Source organism: Somniosus microcephalus, chromosome 1 (assembly GCF_052327205.1).
Source record: "Somniosus microcephalus isolate GS21.2 chromosome 1, FLI_Smic_1.0, whole genome shotgun sequence".
Classification (NCBI taxonomy): domain Eukaryota; kingdom Metazoa; phylum Chordata; class Chondrichthyes; order Squaliformes; family Somniosidae; genus Somniosus; species Somniosus microcephalus.
Genome location: NC_140987.1, coordinates 113,843,314 through 113,862,913, shown reverse-complemented (window position 1 = coordinate 113,862,913; position 19,600 = coordinate 113,843,314). Strand labels below are relative to the sequence as shown.

General features: G+C 47.3%; 1 protein-coding gene across 1 annotated transcript in view; it reads right to left on the bottom strand.

Annotated features, from left to right (window-relative positions):
- Positions 1 to 19,600, bottom strand: part of shc3 (SHC (Src homology 2 domain containing) transforming protein 3) — a 376,522-nt gene that overhangs the window by 4,579 nt on the left and 352,343 nt on the right. Inside the window, exon 11 of the mRNA XM_085984744.1 lies at positions 18,276 to 18,571. Within this exon, the coding sequence (XP_085840870.1) occupies positions 18,276 to 18,571 (296 nt within the window). The remainder of the gene's footprint in view (positions 1 to 18,275; positions 18,572 to 19,600) is intronic.

Below are 19,600 nucleotides of genomic sequence, written 5' to 3'. Positions count from 1 at the left end.
AATCTATGCCCCCTTGTTATTGACCCCCCCCACTAAGGGGAAAAGTTCCTCTTTATCTACCCTATCTATGCCCCTCATTATTTTGTACACCTCAATCAGGTCCCCCCTCAGCCTTCTCTGCTCCAAGGAAAACAACTCCAGCCTGTCCAGCCTCTCTTCATAGCTGAGGCGCTCCATCCCAGGTAACATCCTGGTGAATCTTCTCTGCACCCTCTCCAAGGCAATCACATCCTTCCTATAGTGAGGCGACCAGAACTGCACACAGTACTCCAGCTGTGGCCTCACCAGCGTTTTGTACAGCTCCATCATAACCTCCCTGCTCTTATATTCTATGCCTCGGCTAATGAAGGCAAGTATCCCATATGCCTTTTTAACCACCTTATCTACCTGTTCCGCTGCCTTCAGGGATCTATGTACATGTACACCAAGGTCCCTCTGACCCTCTGTACTTCCTAGGGTCCTACCACTCATTGTGTATTCCCTTGCCTTATTTGTCCGTCCAAAATGCATCACCTCGCACTTTTCAGGGTTAAATTCCATTTGCCACTTTTCCGCCCATCTGACCAACCCGTTTATATCATCCTGTAGCCGGAGGCTTTCCTCCTCGCAATTTACCACCCCACCAATTTTCGTGTCATCTGCGAACTTACTGATCATACCTTTTACATTTTCATCCAAATCATTTATGTAGATCACAAACAATAAGGGACCCAGCACCGATCCCTGAGGTACCCCACTGGACACAGGCTTCCAGTCACAAAAGCAACCTTCGACCATCACCCTCTGCCTCCTGCCACTCAGCCAGTTTAGGATCCAACGCGCCAAGGCACCCTGGATCCCATGGGCTCTTACCTTCTTGACCAGTCCCCTATGCGGGACTTTGTCAAAAGCTTTACTGAAGTCCATGTACACCACATCCACAGCATTTCCCTCATCTACCCCACTAGTCACCCCCTCGAAAAATTCGATCAGATTTGTTAGACATGATTTACCCTTAACAAAGCCATGCTGACTATCCCCGATTAATCCTTGCCTCTCCAAGTGGAGATTAATTTTGTCCCTCAGAATTTTTTCCAATAATTTCCCCACCACAGATGTTAGACTCACTGGCCTGTAATTCCCTGGTTTATCCCTGCTACCCTTCTTGAATAATGGTACTACGTTAGCTGTTCTCCAGTCCTCTGGTACATCCCCTGTGGCCAGAGAGGTTCTGAAAATTAGTGTCAGAGCCCCTGCAATCTCCTCCCTTGCTTCCCACAGCAGCCTGGGATACATCTCGTCCGGGCCTGGGGATTTATCCACTTTTTGGCCCGCTAAAACCGCTAGCACCTCCTCCCTCTCGATGCTAATATGTTCAAGTATGTCACAGTCCCCTTGCCCGATTTCTATGTCTGCATCGTCTTTCTCCATAGTGAACACAGATGCAAAAAATTCATTTAAAACCCCGCCTACATCCTCTGGCTCTACACACAGATTGCCACTTTGGTCCCTAATGGGCCCTACCCTTTCCCTGGTTATCCTCTTGCCCTTAATATACTTATAAAACATCTTAGGATTTTCCTTTATTTTGCTCGCCAGTGTTATTTCATGGCCCCTCCTCGCCCTCCTAATTTCTTTTTTAATATGCCCCTGCACTTTTTATACTCCTCTAGGGCTTCTTCTGTCTTTAGTCTTTTGTAACTGCCAAAAGCCCCCCTCTTATTTCTAATGCATTTCTGTATATCCCTTGTCATCCAAGGTTCCCTTTGCTTGTTGGTCCCACCCTTGACCTTTACAGGAACATGTTGGCGTTGCACTCTCTCTATTTCCCTTCTGAAAGTCTCCCACTGTTTTGATGTGGATTTTCCTATAAGCAGCTGCTCCCAGTCCACTTTGGCCAGATCCTGCCTTATCATATTAAAATCGGCCTTCCCCCAATTTAGAACCCTTATTTCCGGGCCGTCTTTGTCTTTTTCCATGACCACCTTAAATCTCACCGAATTATGGTCACTGTCGCCAAAATGCTCTCCTACTGACACTTCCACCACTTGCCCGGCTACATTCCCCAGAATTAGGTCCAGTACCGCCCCCTCTCTTGTAGGACTTTCTGCATGTTGGCTCAAAAAGCTCTCCTGGATGCACTTTAAGAATTCTGCACCCTCTAAGCCTTTCACACTCTGACTGTCCCAATTTATATTGGGGAAGTTGAAATCCCCCACTATTATTACCCTATTATTTTCGCACTTCTCGGAGATTTGCCTACATATCTGTTCCTCTATCTCCCCCTGACTGTTTGGGGGCCTATAGTACACTCCCAGCAAAGTGCTTGCCCCCTTTTTGTTTTTAAGTTCTACCCATATGGCCTCATTAGAGGAACCCGCTAATATATCATCCCTCCTTACAGCAGTAATTGACTCCTTAATTAATATTGCAACACCCCCTCCCCTTTTACACCCCCCTGTCTCGCCTGAAGATTCTATACCCCGGAATATTGAGCTGCCAGTCCTGACCCTCCCTCAACCATGTCTCCGTGATAGCAACAATATCATACTCCCATGTGTTCAACAACAACTTCAGTTCATCCACCTTATTTGCAAGACTCCTTGCATTAAAATAAATGCCTTCCAGCCCTGCCATATTCTCTTTTGCCTTCACATATTTGCTCTGCCTTCCCAGCTGACTTGTTTTTCCCTCTGTATTTGGCCGTAAATCACCCCCTACTATAGCTCCACTCTGTACCCCAACCCCCTGCCAAGTTAGTTTAAACCCTCCCCAGCAGTGCTAGCAAACCTCCCCGCAAGGATATTGGTTCCCCCCTGGTTCAGGTGTAAACCGTCCGACTTGTACAAGTCCCACCTTTCCCAGAAGCAGACCCAGTGATCCAGGAAACTAAAGCCCTCCCCCTTGCACCATCCCTTTAGCCACGCATTCATCTGTTCTATCTTCCTATTCCTATACTTACTAGCACGTGGCACCGGGAGTAATCCAGAGATTACAACCTTTGAGGTCCTGCTCCTTAATCCTTCACCTAGCTCCCTAAATTCTTGCTGCAGGACCTCATCCCTCTTTTTACCTATGTCGTTGGTACCAATGTGGACCACGACCACTGGCTGTTCTCCCTCCCCCTCCAGAATGCCCTGCAGCCGCTCAGTGACATCCTTGACCCTGGCACCAGGGAGGCAACAAACCATCCTGGTTTCACGTCTACGGCCACAGAAACGCCTATCTGTTCCCCTTACTATAGAATCCCCTACCACTATTGCTCTCCCACTCTTTTTCCCCCCTTCCTGGGCAGCAGGAGCACCCCCAGTGCCAGGAAGTTGGCCGCTGCTGCCTTCCCCTGGTGAGTCATCCCCCTCAACAGTATCCAAAGCGGTATACTTGTTTGAAAGGGGGATGTCCGCAGGGGTTCCCTGCACTACCTGCCTGCCTTTGTTGCTCCGCCTGATGGTCACCCCCTGTGCTGCCCTACCCTGAGGCGTGCACAACTCGCTAAACGTGTTATCCACGAGCCTTTCAGCATCGCGCATGCTCCAAAATTCATCCACCCGCAGCTCGAACGCCGCAATGCGGTCTACAAGTAGCTGCAGCTGGATGCATTTCCTGCACACATGGTCATCAGGGACACTGGCAGCATCCCTGACTTCCCACATAGAGCAGGAGGAGCAGAGCACGGGTCTGAACTCTCCTGCCATGACTTACCCCTTTAATTTCTTTAAAAATTTATTCAATACCCCAGTTACAGGTATGCTCTAGGGCGCTTTATTTACCAACTATCCCCACTACACCACAGAAATTTAACACCACAGAATTCAAGCTTGTATTGAAAAAAGAGAAATACTCACCAACCAATCACCTACCTGCTCCCTGGTGACGTCACACACTGATTACTTTTTACCTCTCTCCCCGCTGCTGAGTTGGTATGCCTCGCCTCTCTCCGGTTTTTATACCGGCCTCACCACGCTGCTCCCGACTGGTCTCGGGCCTCGCTGGTCGCCGGGTTTTCTCCCGAGCTCCTCCTCGCTGCTCCCGCTGGTCCCAACTGGTCTCGGGCCTCGCCTCTCTCCGGTTTTTATACCGGTCTCACCACACTGCTCCCGACTGGTCTCGGGCCTCGCTGGTCGCCGGGTTTTCTCCCGAGCTCCTCCTCGCTGCTCCCGCTGGTCCCGACTGGTCCATGCTGTTTCGTGCCCTTATATTAAATCTCATAGTGGTGCGCCCCTAGAAAAAGTGGCCATCTTTGTAGTCATTGCGCAGTCATCACTGGAACGCCCTTCTTCGGATTAAAAATGGAGACAAGAGGCTGGTGATCAGTCAGCAAGGTGAATTTCTGCCTGTGCAGATAGTGATTGAACTTTTTCACTCCCCACACTAGGCTGAGCGCCTCCCTGTAAACCTGGGCATAGTTACGCTCGGCTGAGGTTAGTGATCGTGACGCAAAGGCTATTGGCCTCTCTGAGCCGTCCGAGAATTTGTGCGACAGCACCGCTTCAATGCCGTAGGGTGACGCATCACATGCCAACCGAATTGGTAATGCTGGGTTGTAATGGGCCAATACCTCTTTCAATATGATTAGTGTTTTGCTCTTCTGGAAAGCTCGTCTACATTCATCACTCCACTTCCATGGCACCCCAGTTTGCAGTAGGGTGTTCAGTGGGTGTAGTATTGTGGACAAATTTGGCAAGAACTTATGGTAGTAGTTTACCAGCCCGAGGAACGATCTCAGTTGTGACACATTTTCCGGCGCTGGAGCCTTGACTACTGCCTCAATCTTCTCTGGGGACTTATGTAACCCCTCTTTATCGATAACGTGGCCACAATACGAGATCTGTTTTCTAAAAAACTCGCATTTGGGGCGGTTAGCTTGGAGCCCATATTCCTGCAATCTAGTGAGCACCTGCTCCAGGTTGGCAAGGTGATCACTGTCATTTTCGCCCATGACCAGGATGTCATCTAAATAACACTGGGTCCCTGGGATCCCTTGCAGGACTTGTTCCATTGCCCTCTGCCAAATAGCCGGAGCTGATGCTACCCCGAATACCAGCCGGTTGTATTGGTAGAGACCTTTATGGGTGTTGATTGTGAGGTACTTTTTTTGATGCTTCTTCTACCTCCATTTGCAGATACGCCTGGGCCAGATCAATCTTAGTGAAGCGTTTCCCTCCAGATAGCGAGGAAAATATCTTCAATCCGCGGAAGTGGATATTGTACAGTGTGAAGGACCAGGTTCACTGTTACCTTAAAGTCCCCACAGATGCGAACCTTCCTTGGTTCCCCAGGCGTGCTGCTCAATGACTTTTTCATCACAGGGACAATGGGTGTAGCCCACTCGCTCCAGTCTACTTTGGACAGTACACCTGAACGTTCCAAACTCTCCAGCTCTGCTTCGACGGCTGGGCGGATCGCATAAGACCTTAAAAAATTTTGGGCTTGCGTTTTCTTCAATTTTAATCATCGCTGTCATGCCTTTTAGTGTTCCGAGTCCTTGCTGGAACACTTCTTTCATGTCAGTTATGATCTTTGACAGTCGCCCAGGTGTGATGTCGTCATCCTTTTTGTCAGCCACAGTCAGTGCCTGTATGGAATGCCAATCCAGTTGTATTTTCCGGATCCATTCACGTCCCAGTAATGGTGGTCCTCCATCTTGCAATACATACAGGTCTAGTTTTGGTGTTTCCTTACCGTTATATATAACGGTCACCCTTATTTTTCCTTTGGGGTAGACTTTTTGCCCCGTGTACGTCTTCAAAATAATTTTTGTGTCTCTCAAGGGTATGTGTGAGAATAGCCACTCGTAGTCCCGTCGGTTTATGACTGTTAGGGCTGATCCTGTGTCCAATTCCATCTTTACCTGGACTCCTGCTATCTTGAGAGTGACCCAAATGGTTCGGTGATCCTCCATTGTGATCACATTATGTAGTTTCAGACAACTCAGTTCCCTGCTTTCGGAGTCGTTATCACTCTTTTGTTCATCTGAACTATTCTCCATCATCTTATGTACCTTCTTGTACTTTTCTTTGGTAGGTTTCTTATTGCTGGTTTTCTTTCCCGACCTGCAGACTCGTGCTATGTGTCCTACTTTTCCACACTGTCTGCACACTTTGTCTTTGAACCAGCAATCATTCTGGTCGTGTGTTGTTCTGCCGCAGCGATAGCACTTCTCTGTTCCATATGACATTTCGTTTGTGCCATATTCTTGCGGTCCCTGTTGTATCTCTGCAGCGCCTCGTGCTGCTGCTTCATATGATACCGCAATTCTGAAAGCCTTTTCCAGCGTAAGGCCCTTTTCAGATAAAAGCCGTTTCTGGGTTCCTTCACTTTGAAGCCCACACACAAACTTGTCCCTTAAGGTATCTGCCAGTGCCACTCCAAACTGGCAGTGTTTTGATAGTTTGCGTTGTTCTGTTAAATAATCAGCATTGCTTTCATCCTTATGCTGGTTCCGTTTGTGAAACTTGAATCTTTCTGCTATCAGCAGCGGTGTGGGGTTTAAATGTTCCTGTAGTATCGTTACTATGTCTTCAAAACTCTTTTCCATTGGCTTCGTTGGGGTTACTAGATTTCGTAATAAACCATACGTCTTTGCACCCATTAAATTTAACAATACCGACGCTTTCTTGTCATCTGACACCTCATTTGCCTTGCAGTATACCTCTATTCGTTCGACATATGTAGTCCAATCTTCGACTTCATTGTCAAATGCGGTGATACTGCCACTCTTCGACATTTTGGGTGTGGTTTAAAATGGCATCTCCCAATGGCTTAAAATGGTGTCTCCTGCACTTTACTTCCTCCCCCGCTGCTGCCAACGCCGCTCCCGGCGGTTCTTGTGGCAATGGCGGCGCCCTGTAGGTTTTGCGCGCTTCTCCTGCGCTGCTGCCAACGCCGCTCTCGGCGGTCCTCGTGGCAATGGCGGCGCCTCGTGGATTTCTGTGCGTCTCTCTCTCCCTCTCTTTGACGCTGCTCGGCCCCTGAACACCGGCTGCGCCCTATGCGCTCTGCCCTCTCTCTCTCTCCCCCGTCAACGCTGCTCGGCCCTTTGCTGTGCCGCTCAGTCGGGCTCTAGCCCGCCGCTGTCCGGGAAGGGTCTGCGCACTACCTGTTGCCAGCCCGTTTCGCTGGACCACCTTGACTGGAAAGCCAAGCCTGGCTCTCAACAGCCTCCCTCGCAATTCTCGAGTCTCTGCTGGATGACTGGGCGATTGCTTGTGGTCAACGCCCGAGTCTCTGGCCTTGACCTCCAATCCACTGATCTCCAGGAACGAATCCCCGGGAGGTGATGCAGAGTTGCAGGTAGGTTCGAACTTGCCTTGTCGCCAATGTTGTGTCCATGTATAATAAGACACAGGCTGCAGGAGAACGGTACAACAGGTGTTTACTCAACGTGGCTCACACTGGAACTGATCTGTACAGATTACTTCTCAGTGCTATATACAAGTGTGGTCACTGCCGGTACTGCAGTATACACGAGCTGTAAAAGATAGTTCCCCCCTTAAAGGTATATACATTACAGATCCTAGCTATGCCTGTCTTTACATGGGATATGTGGAACATTCTTTGTTCCAGTCCCACTCAGGTCCCCTCCCTCACCTCATTTTCCAGTACATTGGTGACTGTATCGGTGCTGTTTCCTATTCTTGCCCTGGATTAGAAGAGGGTGAGAGCAGGAAACGGGCCTGAACTAGAAAATTTCATTCACTTTGCTTCCAATTTCCACCTTTTCCTCACCTTCATATGGTCCATTTCTGACTCTTCCCTTCCCTTCCTCGACTTCTCTGTCTCAATTTCTGGGGATAGGCTATCGACAAACATCCACTATAAGCCCACGGACTCCCACAGCTACTTGGACTGCACTTCCTCCCACCCCGCTTCCTGTAAGGACTCTATTCCATTCTCCCAGTTTCACTGTCTCCGTCGTATCTGTTCTGACGATACCACCTTCCATACAAGTGCTTCTGATATGTCTTCCTTTTTCCTCAACTGAGGATTCCCCTCTACCATGGTTGACATGGCCCTCAACTGTGTCCATTCCATTTCCTGCACTTCTGCTCTCACCCCTTCCCCTCCATCCCAGAACCATGATAGGATTCCCCTTGCCCTCAACTTTCGTCCCACCAGCCTATACATTCAATGGATCATCCTCTGCCATTTCCGCCACTTTCAGCATGATACCACCACCAAACACATCTTCCCCTCCCCTTCCCTTTCAGCATTCCGAAGGGACCACTCTCGCCGCAATACCCTGGTCCACTCCTCAATCACCCCCAACACCTACTCTTCTTCCTACGGCACCTTCCCATGCCAGCATAGGAGATGCAACACCTGCCCTTTTACCTCCTCCCTTCCCACTGTCCAGGGCCCCAAACACTTCTTCCAGGTGAAACAGTGATTTACTTGCACTTCTTGCAATTTAGTATATTGTATTCGCTGCTCACGATGCAGTCTCCTCTACATTGGGGAGACCAAATGCTGATTGGGTGACCGCTTTGCAGAACACCTCCATTGAGTCCGAAAGCGTGACCCCGAGCTTCGTGTCACTTTAATTCTCCGCTCCACTCCCACTCTGACCTCTCTGTCCTTGGCCTCTTACACTGTTTCAACGAAGCTCAGCGTAAGCTTGAGGAACAGCATCTCATCTTTCGAATAGACACTTTACAGCCTTCTGGACTCAACATCGAGTTCAACAATTTCAGACCATAACCTCTGCCCCTATTTTTTCAGATGGCAGCTGTTGATGATTTTGCCATTCCTCTTCTAGACCTATCTTTTGTTTCTTTACTTGTTCCATTACCATCTCCTTTTGCTTTGTACAATCATAACTTTTGTCATTTAATCACTCCTGCCTTCCACCCTATCACAGACCTTCCCTTTTGTTCTTTCCTCCCCTCCCCCTTTCCCTGCCCCTGTAATTGCTTAAAATCTGTTACATCTCTAACTTTTTCCTGTTCTGATGAAAGGTCATCGCCCTGAAATGTTAACTCTGTTTCTCTCGCCACAGTTGTTGCCTGACCTGCTGAGTACTTCCAGCATTTTCTGTTTTTATTATGGATAATTCTACATTGTGAAGACATAGGTACTAGGAACTGGGTTGAGGTTGGTCTAATTTATTTTATGTAAGGCTATTATAACCAAAGAGATGACAATTTTATCCTCTCATTCTGGGGTGGCTTTGAAAAAAGGTCCCAAAAATGAAATGACCTAATTTGTCAGTTATTGAGCAACATTAGCAGTGGTGTTAAAGAAATCAGGCGCCTAGGCCATTCTGTCCTATTTCGTTTCAGAATGACACATGGCAGTGATCAGAAGGGGAAAAAGTCCTGTCACAATGAACTTTACTCAGGTAAACACTTAGGCCTAGAAATTCAGTATTGCCACGTTTGGGGCGCTATAGTCGAGCATGCGCTAAATTTAGCGCCCGGCGCAAATTATCGCCACCTTCAGCGAAACTGACTTGCTTTGCCCCAAGAGGTTCTTGGTGCGCTAAAGCAGGCGCTGCACGACTATCCTAAGGCGCTAAGCCGGAGAGGCAAGGCGCTACCACCGAGGGCGGGCGCAGCGCAGCGCAGGTGCGGCCAGTTAGCAATTGCAAGCAGACATGCTGGCGCCAGTCACCTCTTAAAGGGGGAGGGTCGATTTGGCTTGCAGCCACGCCCTGCACATTGGAGCCCTGATTCTCGGCCTGGACAGACCTGCTGCGACATTGTAACGCCTAGGACCATGGAGAGAGCCAGGGAGCGAGCGCAGCGGTTCACTGAGGGGGCCCTGAAGGTTCTGGTTGGTGCAGTGGAGCGCAGGTGATCTATCCTGTTTCTGGACAGTGGCAGGAGGCCGCTGCCCAATGAATATAGAAAAGCTTGGAGGGAGGTGGCACACAGAGTGACCTCCAGCAGCATGGTACCTAGGACCCCTGTGCAATGCAGGAAGAAGTTCAACGACCTCACTCGGGTTGTCAGGGTGAGTACCCTTTCCAGTATCCTCTTCATCCCTGCATGTGCACCTCACTTTATGGCCAAAGGGTCCTGAAAGCCCCAATGCCCAGCCCTCATCCAACACCTATGGGCCTTTCATGAAACTCACATGCGCATTCACCACTTTACACACTGTAAGGGCTATTCCACCATGGGAGGCAGTGCAGCCAAGATCAGGGCTTCACACTGTAAGGGCTATTCCACCATGGGAGGCAGTGCAGCCAAGATCAGGGCTTCACACTGTAAGGGCTATTCCACCATGGGAGGCCGTGCAGCCAAGATCAGGGCTTCACACTGTAAGGGCTATTCCGCCATGGGAGGCAGTGCAGCCAAGATCAGGGCTTCACACTGTAAGTGCTATTCTACCATGGGAGGCAGTGCAGCCAAGATCAGGGCTTCACACTGTACTGAGAGTCCGTCCTTTCTCTTGCAGGGCAAGCTGCGCACAATAGGAGGCAACAGCAACGGACCGGGGGAGGCCGTCCTGAACTTAAAGACCTCAGCGATCTGGAGCAGCAAGTGGAATGGAGTATGGCAGGCCAGATGATTGGCCCCGTCACCACTGGAGATGCCGACCCCGTTCTGGACAGCACTGGTAAGGTCATCACCTTTTTGACCTCTCTCCTTCCACTTGTGCCTCACACTGCTCCTCAGACATGTTGAGGTATGAGAATGCTGGCGGTATACCCTGAGAGGGTAAGGCCACCTGTGCCGACGCCTGTTGGCCCTCCTCCGTCTGGCCATAATTGGCACTCTCCCGGCGTCTCTGAGCCCTCAATGCAATGGAGAAACCCAACGTTTCCACCCATTGCAGCCCCCATAATATGTGGCCACTCAAGGCTATGGCACTGAAAAATCAATCCAACAGCAAAGTTCTGGGTTGAAGCCATAAGTACCTGTGCAAGCGCTGTCTCTCTGCAAATCTCTCTCTCACACAGAAGAAGTGGTCCAAAAATGGCTACCACTAAGAAGCCAGGAAGAGCCCCCTTTAAATAGCGCCCCCCCAGCCCCACAGCGACTGGGAACCATTCCAGTCAACCAGTCGCTGGGAGCACCAGGCGGAAAGAAGGGGGTGCCACTGAAGTTCCGGTTCGGGACGCACCAAGGGCATTGCACCATGAAATGACGTAAGGATCTGCGCGCGCAGCTGAGCGGGCGTTGCGGTTTTGCGCCGCCGCTGAATGTCCGCTCAATGAGGCCATATGTGTAGAACTTAAAAACAAAAAGGGGACAAGCACTTTGCTGGGAGTGTACTATAGGCCCCCAAACAGTCAGGGGGAGATAGAGGAACAGATATGTAGGCAAATCTCAGAGAAGTATAGAAATAATAGAGTAATAATAGTAGGGGATTTCAACTTCGCCAATATTAACTGGGATAGTCAGAGTGTGAAAGGCTTAGAGGGTGCGGAATTTTTAAAGTGCATCCAGGAGAGCTTTTTGAGCCAGCATGTAGAAAGTCCTACAAGAGAGGGGGCAGTACTGGACCTAATTCTAGGGAATGTAGCCGGGCAAGTGGTGGAAGTGTCAGTAGGAGAGCATTTTGGTGAGAGTGACCATAATTCGGTGAGATTTAAGATAGTCATGGAAAAGGACAAAGATGGAGCGGAAATAAATTTCTAAATTGGGGGAAGGCCGATTCTAATATGATAAGGCAGGATCTGGCCAAAGTGAACAGGGATCAGCGACTTGTAGGAAAATCCACATCAGAGCAGTGGGAGGAAATAGAGAGAGTACAGCGCCAACATGTTCCCATAAAGGTCAAGGGTGGGACCAACGTCCAGGGAACCCTGGATGTCAAGGGATATACAAGAATGGATTAGGAAAAAAAGGGAGGCTTTTGGCAGATACAAAGGACTAAAAACAGTGAAAGCCCTAAAGAAGTATAGAAAGTGCAGGGAGGCACTTAAAAAAGAAATTAGGAGAGCGAAGAGGGGGCATGAAAAAACACTGGCAGGCAAATAAAGGAAAATCCCAGGTGTTTTATAAATATATTAAGGGCAAGAGGATAACCAGGGAAAGAGTAGGGCCCATTAGGGACCAAAGTGGCAATCTGTGTGTAGAGCCGGAAGATGTAGGTGAGGTTTTAAATGAATATTTTGCATCTGTGTTCACAATGGAGAAGGATGATGTAGGCATAGAAATCAGGCAGGGGGATTGTGATATACTTGAACAAATTAGCATTGAGAGGGAGGAGGAACTAACGGTTTTAGCAGGCTTAAAAGTGGATAAATCCCCAGGCCCAGACAAGATGTATCCCAGGCTGCTGTGTGAGGCAAGGGAGGAGATTGCAGGGGCTCTGACACAAATTTTCAGAACCTCTCTGGCCACAGGGGAGGCGCCAGAGGACTGGAGGACAGCTAACGTAGTACCATTATTCAGGAAGGGTAGTAGGGATAAACCATGGAATTTACAGGCCAGTGAGCCTAACATCAGTGGTAGGGAAATTATTGGAAAAAATTCTAAGGGACAGAATTAGTCTCCACTTGGCGAGGCAAGGATTAATCAAGGATAGTCAGCATGGCTTTGTCAGGGGGAGATCATGTCTAACCAATTGATTAAATTTTTCGAGGGGGTGACTAGGTGTGTGGATGAGGGTAGTGCAGTTGGTGTAGTCTACATGGACTTCAGTAAGGCTTTTGACAAAGTCCATCATGGGAGACTAGCCAAGAAGGTAAGAGCCCATGGGATCCAGGGCAATTTGGCACATTGGATCCAAAATTGGCTTAGTGGCAGGAGGCAGAGGGTGATGGTCGAAGGTTGTTTTTGTGACTGGAAGCCTGTGTCCAGTGGTGTACCACAGGGATCAGTGCTGGGTCCCTTGCTGTTTGTAGTGTACATTAATGATTTAGATATGAATGTAGGAGGTATGATCAGTAAGTTCGCAGATGACACGAAAATTGGTGGAGTGGTAAATAGTGAGGAGGGAAGCCTCAGGCTACAGGACAATATAGACGGGTTGGTCAGATGGGCAGAACAGTGGTAAATGGAACTTAACCCTGAAAAGTGTAAGGTGATGCATTTTGGGAGGACTAAAAAGGCAAGGGAATACACAATTAATGGTAGGGCCCTAGGAAGGACAAAGGGTCAGAGGGACCTTGGTGTGCATGTACATAGATCCCTGAAGGCAGTAGGACAGGTAGATAAGATGGTTAAAAAGACATATGTGATACTTGCCTTCATTAGCCGAGGCATAGAATATAAGAGCAGGGAGGTTATGATGGAGCTGTACAAAATGCTAGTTAGGCCACAGCTGGAATACTTTGTGCAGTTCTGGTCGCCACACTATAGGAAGATGTGATTGCCTTAGAGCGGGTGCAGAGGAGATTCACCTGGATGTTATCTGGGCTGGAGCGTATCAGCTATGAAGAGAGACTGGACAGGCTGGGATTGTTTTCCTTAGAGCAGAGAAGGCTGAGGCGGGACCTGATTGAGGTGTACAAAATTATGAGGGGCATAGATATGGTAGATAGAAAGGAACATTTCCCCTTAGTACAGGGATCATAGAAACATAGAAGATAGGAGCAGGAGTAGGCCATTCGGCCCCTCGAGCCTGCTCCGCCATGCAATGCAATCATGGCTGATCATCCAAATTCAGTACCCTGTCCCTGCTTTCTCCCCATACCCCTTGATCCCTTTAGCCTTAAGAAATATATCCAACTCCTTCTTGAATATATTTAATGAATTGGCCTCTACTGCCTTCTGTGGTAGAGAAATCCACAGGTCACCACTCTCTGGGTGAAGAAATTCCTCCTCATTTCTGTCCTAAATGACTTACCCCTTATCCTTAGACTGTGACCCCTGGTTCTGGACTCCCCGACCATTGGGAACATCCTTCCTGCATCTAGTCTGTCCAGTCCTGTCAGAATTTTATAAGTTTCAATGAGATCCCCTCTCATTCTTCTAAACTCCAGCGAGTATAAGCCCAATCGGCCCAATCTCTCCTCATACGTCATTCCTGCCATCCCAGGTATCAGCCTAGTGAATCTTCGCTGAACTCCTTCCATGGCAAGAACATCCTTCCTCAGATAAGGCGACCAAAACTGCACACAAAACTCAAGATGTGGTCTCACCAGGGCCCTGTACAACTGCAGCAAGACATCCTTGTTCCTGTACTCAAACCCTCTTGCTACGAAGGCGAACATACCATTTGCCTTCTTAACCACCTGCTGCACCTGCATGCATACCTTCAGCGACTGGTGCACCAGGACACCCAGGTCTCCTTGCGCTTCCCATTCTCCCAATCTATTGCCATTCAGATAATAATCTGCCTTCCTGTTTTTGCTACCAAAGTGGATAACCTCACATTTATCCACGTTATATTGCATCTGCCATGCTTCTGCCCAATCACCCAACCTGTCCAAATCATCCTGGAGTTTCTCGGCATCCTCCTCACAGCACACATGCCCACCCAGCTTTGTGCCGTCTGCAGACTTGGAGATATTACATCTAGTTCCCTTGTCTAGATCATTAATATATATTGTGAATAGCTGGGGTCCAAGGACCGATCCCTGCGGTACCCCACTAGTCACTGCCTGCCACTCGGAAAAAGACCCGTTTATTCCAGCTCTTTGCTTTCTGTCTGCCAACCAGTTCTCTATCCAAGTCAATACCTTGCCCCCAATCCCATGTGCCTTAACTTTACATGCTAATCTCTTATGCGGGACCTTATCGAAAGCCTTTTGAAAGTCCAAATACACCACATCCACTGGTTTTCCCTTATCTATTCCACCAGTTACTTTCTCAAAAAATTCCAGTAGATTAGTCAAGCACGATTTACCTTTTATAAATCCATGTTGAATTTGTCCGATCCTGTCACTGTTTTCCAAGTGCTCTGCTATTACATCTTTTATAATGGACTCTAGCATTTTCCCCACTACTGATGTCAGGCTTACCGGTCTGTAATTCCCTGTTTTCTCTCTACCACCTTTTTTGAATAGTGGGGTAACATTAGCTACCCTCCAATCCATGGGTACTGTTCCAGGTTCCATCGAATGTTGGATGATGATCAGCAATGCATCTACTATTTCTAGGGCCACTTCCTTAAGTACCCTAGGATGTAGATTATCAGGCCCTGGGGATTTATCGGCCTTCAATCCCGTCAATTTCCCGAACACCATTTCCCTACAAATACTGATTTCATTCAGTTCCTCCCTCTCATTAGACCCTATGTTCCCCGACATCTCTGGGAGGTTATTTGTGTCCTCCTTTGTGAAGACAGAACCAAAATATGTATTTATTTGGTCTGCCATTTCTTTGTTCCCCATTATAAATTCCCCTGATTCTGACTGCAAGGGACCTATGCTTGACTTCACCAATCTTTTTCTCTTCACATATCTATAAAAGCTTTTACAGTCAGTTTTTATGTTTCCTGCAAGCTTACTCTCATATTCTATTTTCCCCTTCTTAATTAATCCCTTTGTCCTCCTTTGTTGAATCCTAAACTGCTCCCAATCCTCAGGTTTACTGCTTTTTCTGGCCAATTTATATGGCCTCTCCTTTGATCTTATGCTATCCCTAACTTCCCTTGTTAGCCACGGTTGAGTCACCCTTTTTTGTTTTATTTTTATGCCAAACTGGGATGAGCAAATTCTGTAGTTCATCCATGCGGTCTTTGAATGTTTGCCATTGCCTATCCACCGTCAACCCTTTGAGTGACATTCCCCAATCAATCCTATCCAACTCGCGCCTCATACCATCGTAGTTTCCTTTATTTAAATTCAGGACCCTAGTCTCTGAGTCAACTACTTCACTCTCCATCTTAATGAAGAATTCTATCATATTATGATCGCTCCGACCCAAGGGGCCTCGCACAACAAGATTGCTAATTAATCCTTTCTCATTACATAATACCCATTCTAAGATGGCCTGATCTCTAGTTGGTTCCTTGACATATTGGTCCAGGAAACCATCCCGTAAACACTCCAGGAATTCCTCCTCCACAGTATTGTTACTAATTTGGTTAGCCCCATCTATATGTAGATTAAAGTTACCCATGATGACTGCTGTGCCCTTATTGCACACTTCTCTGATTTCCCTTTTAATGCCATCCCCAACCTCCGCATTAGTGTTTGGAGGTCTATATACAATTCCCACTAACGTTTTCTGCCCCTTGGTATTTCTCAGTTCTACCCATACAGATTCCACATCATCAGAGCTAATATCCTTCCTTACAATTGTGTTAATCCCCTCTTTAACCAGCAATGCTACCCCACCTCCCTTTCCTTTTTGCCTATCTTTCCTGAATATTGAATACCCCTGGATGTTGAGTTCCCAGCCTTCGCCACCCTGGAGCCATGTTTCCATAATCCCAATCAAATCATATTCGTTTACCTCTATTTGCGCAGCTAATTCATCCACCTTATTACGAATGTGATGTGCTATCAATTACTCATAAAAGACTGAGAGTTAGAAGAGTAACTAAAGGCTTTTATTAACAACAGAATGGAGGTCTGCCTCGAGTGGTCGACCGGTCCAGGATACAAGGGCTGGGGAGCAGTCACCTTTATACTAGGACCTGTGGGAGGAGTCAGCCGAGGCATGTCCAGGCATGTACACAGTGGAATACAAACAGGACAAACAGGAATACAAACAGTGGTTTACCACAGAATGCTCCTCGCATTAAGACACAAAGCCTTCAGGCTTGTTTTTTTAACGCTCTTAGACTTATTAGAATTATTATTTACTGTGGCCATGTTTGATTTAAACCGTTGATTTCTCTGACTGCCACTTCTGTTTTTCTCCTTCCTATCTTTTGCTTTTATCCTTGTTTCCCTTTCCTCTGTCTCCCTGCGCAGGTTCCCAACCCCCTGCCATTTTAGTTTAAACCCTTTCCCAGAGCACTAGCAAACACTCCCCCTAGGACATCGGTCCCGGCCCTGCCCAGGTGCAATTCAACTGTCAAAAGAAAAGCAAGTGTTTGCATTTATACAGTGCTTTCACAACCTAAGGTTATCTCAAAGTGCTTTCAGCCAATGAAGTACTTTTTGAAATTTAGTCACTGTTGTAATGTAATCAAGCAAGATGAGTGATTGGAAGAGAGCCCCATCAACTCAAAGTGCTCATGTGGTGGACAATGCCATGTTTATCTTTATAAACACTAATTATTTATTTGCAGGAAATTATATCTGTATGAGCACACTTTTCATAAAGGAGAAGGTGGTATCATTGTGGAAAGTCTTGAATCCAAGGTGGGGGGCACCACCTAGGTAAGTGTCTTCTAAATTTATGGCTCTTCTTACAACATATATGTAGCTTATAATATCAGAAGTTATATTAACAGGAATATCAAACTGTATAAATGCTATGTGATTCATTATGTGACACAGTAACCTCCTGTGCTTAAATGCTACTGCTTTATGTTAGTGTGGTTCTGAAGATCTAGGCAGACACTCCCAAAGTATACTTTATTTTCTTTATAGACAAAGCTGGACAATCAAGAGCATCACACCACACTACACCAAGCAGTGCACTTATTCTGCTGCTGCCCCAAATGCCCTTCTCTGAAGGCATGCAGACAAATTCTATTACACACCTGCTCGTCCATATTACCTGAGCTCTATGATCCCTGTGACATAGCATACCTGCCTCCAATTCACTTTGCTGCATTGGTGGTACTACATCAGCTACCATGCAACTATCGTGCACCAACACAAAGGCTGTGACAAATGGGGCAGGATTTTCATTGGGCCGTGGAGGCGGGATTGAAGGTGTGTGGGGGTTTAAAATCTTGAAATCGGGGGGCACGAACCCATCCCGCCCCCAACCCGCCTCCATGCCCGTTTCCCAGGCGGTCTTGACAGATGAATTATCAATCTGTGACATCACCTGTTGCCGGGTGGCCCTTAATTGGCCTGCTGAGCCTGCTGGGCAGGCTCAACAAGGTCAATCAAGACAAAATCGCGTGGGTTGGCTACAACTCGATGGAGGCAGGACTACGACCCCGAAAGTTGTAGTCCCGCCTCCTCAATGAAAATCCAGCCCATGATCTCTTCCAATGTACTCTGCCTCACCACCATCACGTGGTAACTCACTTGGCACACTTGAACATTAAAGACAAGTTCGTTGTTTTTGCATTGGCACTTATTATTAACACTGAGTAAATAGCCTTCAAAATCTCTGCAGTGAGTTTTATAATACAGCTCCCCCAGAAGATGGATTTTCAAGGGCAATTAAGGATGGGCAATAAATGCTGGCCTTGCCAGCAACGCCCACATCCCATGAATGAATAAAAAAAAAAGAACGTTCTATATAACTGGGATGAAGTTATTTATCCCAGAATTTGAGAAGACGGCAGTGTTAACATCACATGTGTTTAGTATGATTACTTACAATTCCTTCAGGGTCTACCAGGAGAAGATGTTTAGCCTGGTCATTATGCATGCCTGTTAATACATAGGATCCAGGGTTGGTCGTACTTTTTCTAACAAGGAAGTCACCATCTCTTGTCAGGAGCTGCTCTGCGTCCTTCCTGCTCATTTCTCCGTGATACCATGGCTCCTCCTTTAGACATTCCTTCACTGTATCTGTGGTTGTCCTAGATAAATGAGGACTGTCACACGGAACAGACAAAGTTTTGTTTGAAAACTGCCCACCTGTTTGATACTTCAAGGCATCTTCAAAGGGTTCTGGTTACAGTGGAAACAAGAAAGAAACATAACATTAGGTTATCCATTGGGCAGTTTTCCTCCATCAATGTGCACTTCCTCATATTTGCTCTCCAAGCCTATCTGTGGCCGTCTAGAGATGAACTCAAACAAAAGAACCTTATGAAATAAGCTCAATAAGATAGTACAGATTCAACCTTTTCTGTATTGGGAGCTAAAAACATGTGATAACAAGGAATATATTCTAGAGGTATTTCATCTAGATTCTATATCAGTGAAAATATCCACAAACAATGTTTAAGAATTCAAAATAACAACAGAAAATGCTGGAAAAACTCAGCAGGCCAGGCAACATCTGTGGAGAGAAATTAGAGTCGACATTTTGGGTGAACCCTTTTTCAAAACTGGAAAGGAAATGAAATAGATTGAAGGCAGGGCTGCAATAGAACAAAAGAAGTGAAGAGACATTAAGAGGTACTCAAAACCAGACGAGATGGTAATAGGGCACGTGGAGACAAAAGACAGCTCAGATTAGGTGTGAAATGTACTGGCAGAAAGAGAGACAGCTGCCATGTGGGAGAGAGAAAAAAAAGGAAAGGGGGGGAGGGAAAACCCAAAACAAAGGGGTGGAAAAAAAATATATAAGTAAAAATGTAATAGGGGCCGAGGTTATGATCTGAAATTGTTGAACTGAATATTGAGTCCGGAAGGCTGCAAAGTGCCTAATCGGAAGATGAGGTGCTGCTCCTCGAGTTTACGTTGAGCTTCCATGGAACAATGCAAGAGGCCAAGGACGGTGAGGTCCGAGTGGGAATGGAGCAGTGAATTAAAATGACAGGCGACCGGAAGCTCGGGGTCACCCTTACGGACTGAACGGAGGTGTTCCGCAAAGCGGTCACCCAATCTGCATTTGGGCCTCTTGCATTGTTCCATGGAAGCTCAACGTAAACTCGAGGAACAGCACTTCATCTTCCGATTAGGCACTTTGCAGCCTTCTGGACTCAATATTGAGTTCAACAATTTCAGATCATAACCTCAGCCCCTATTACA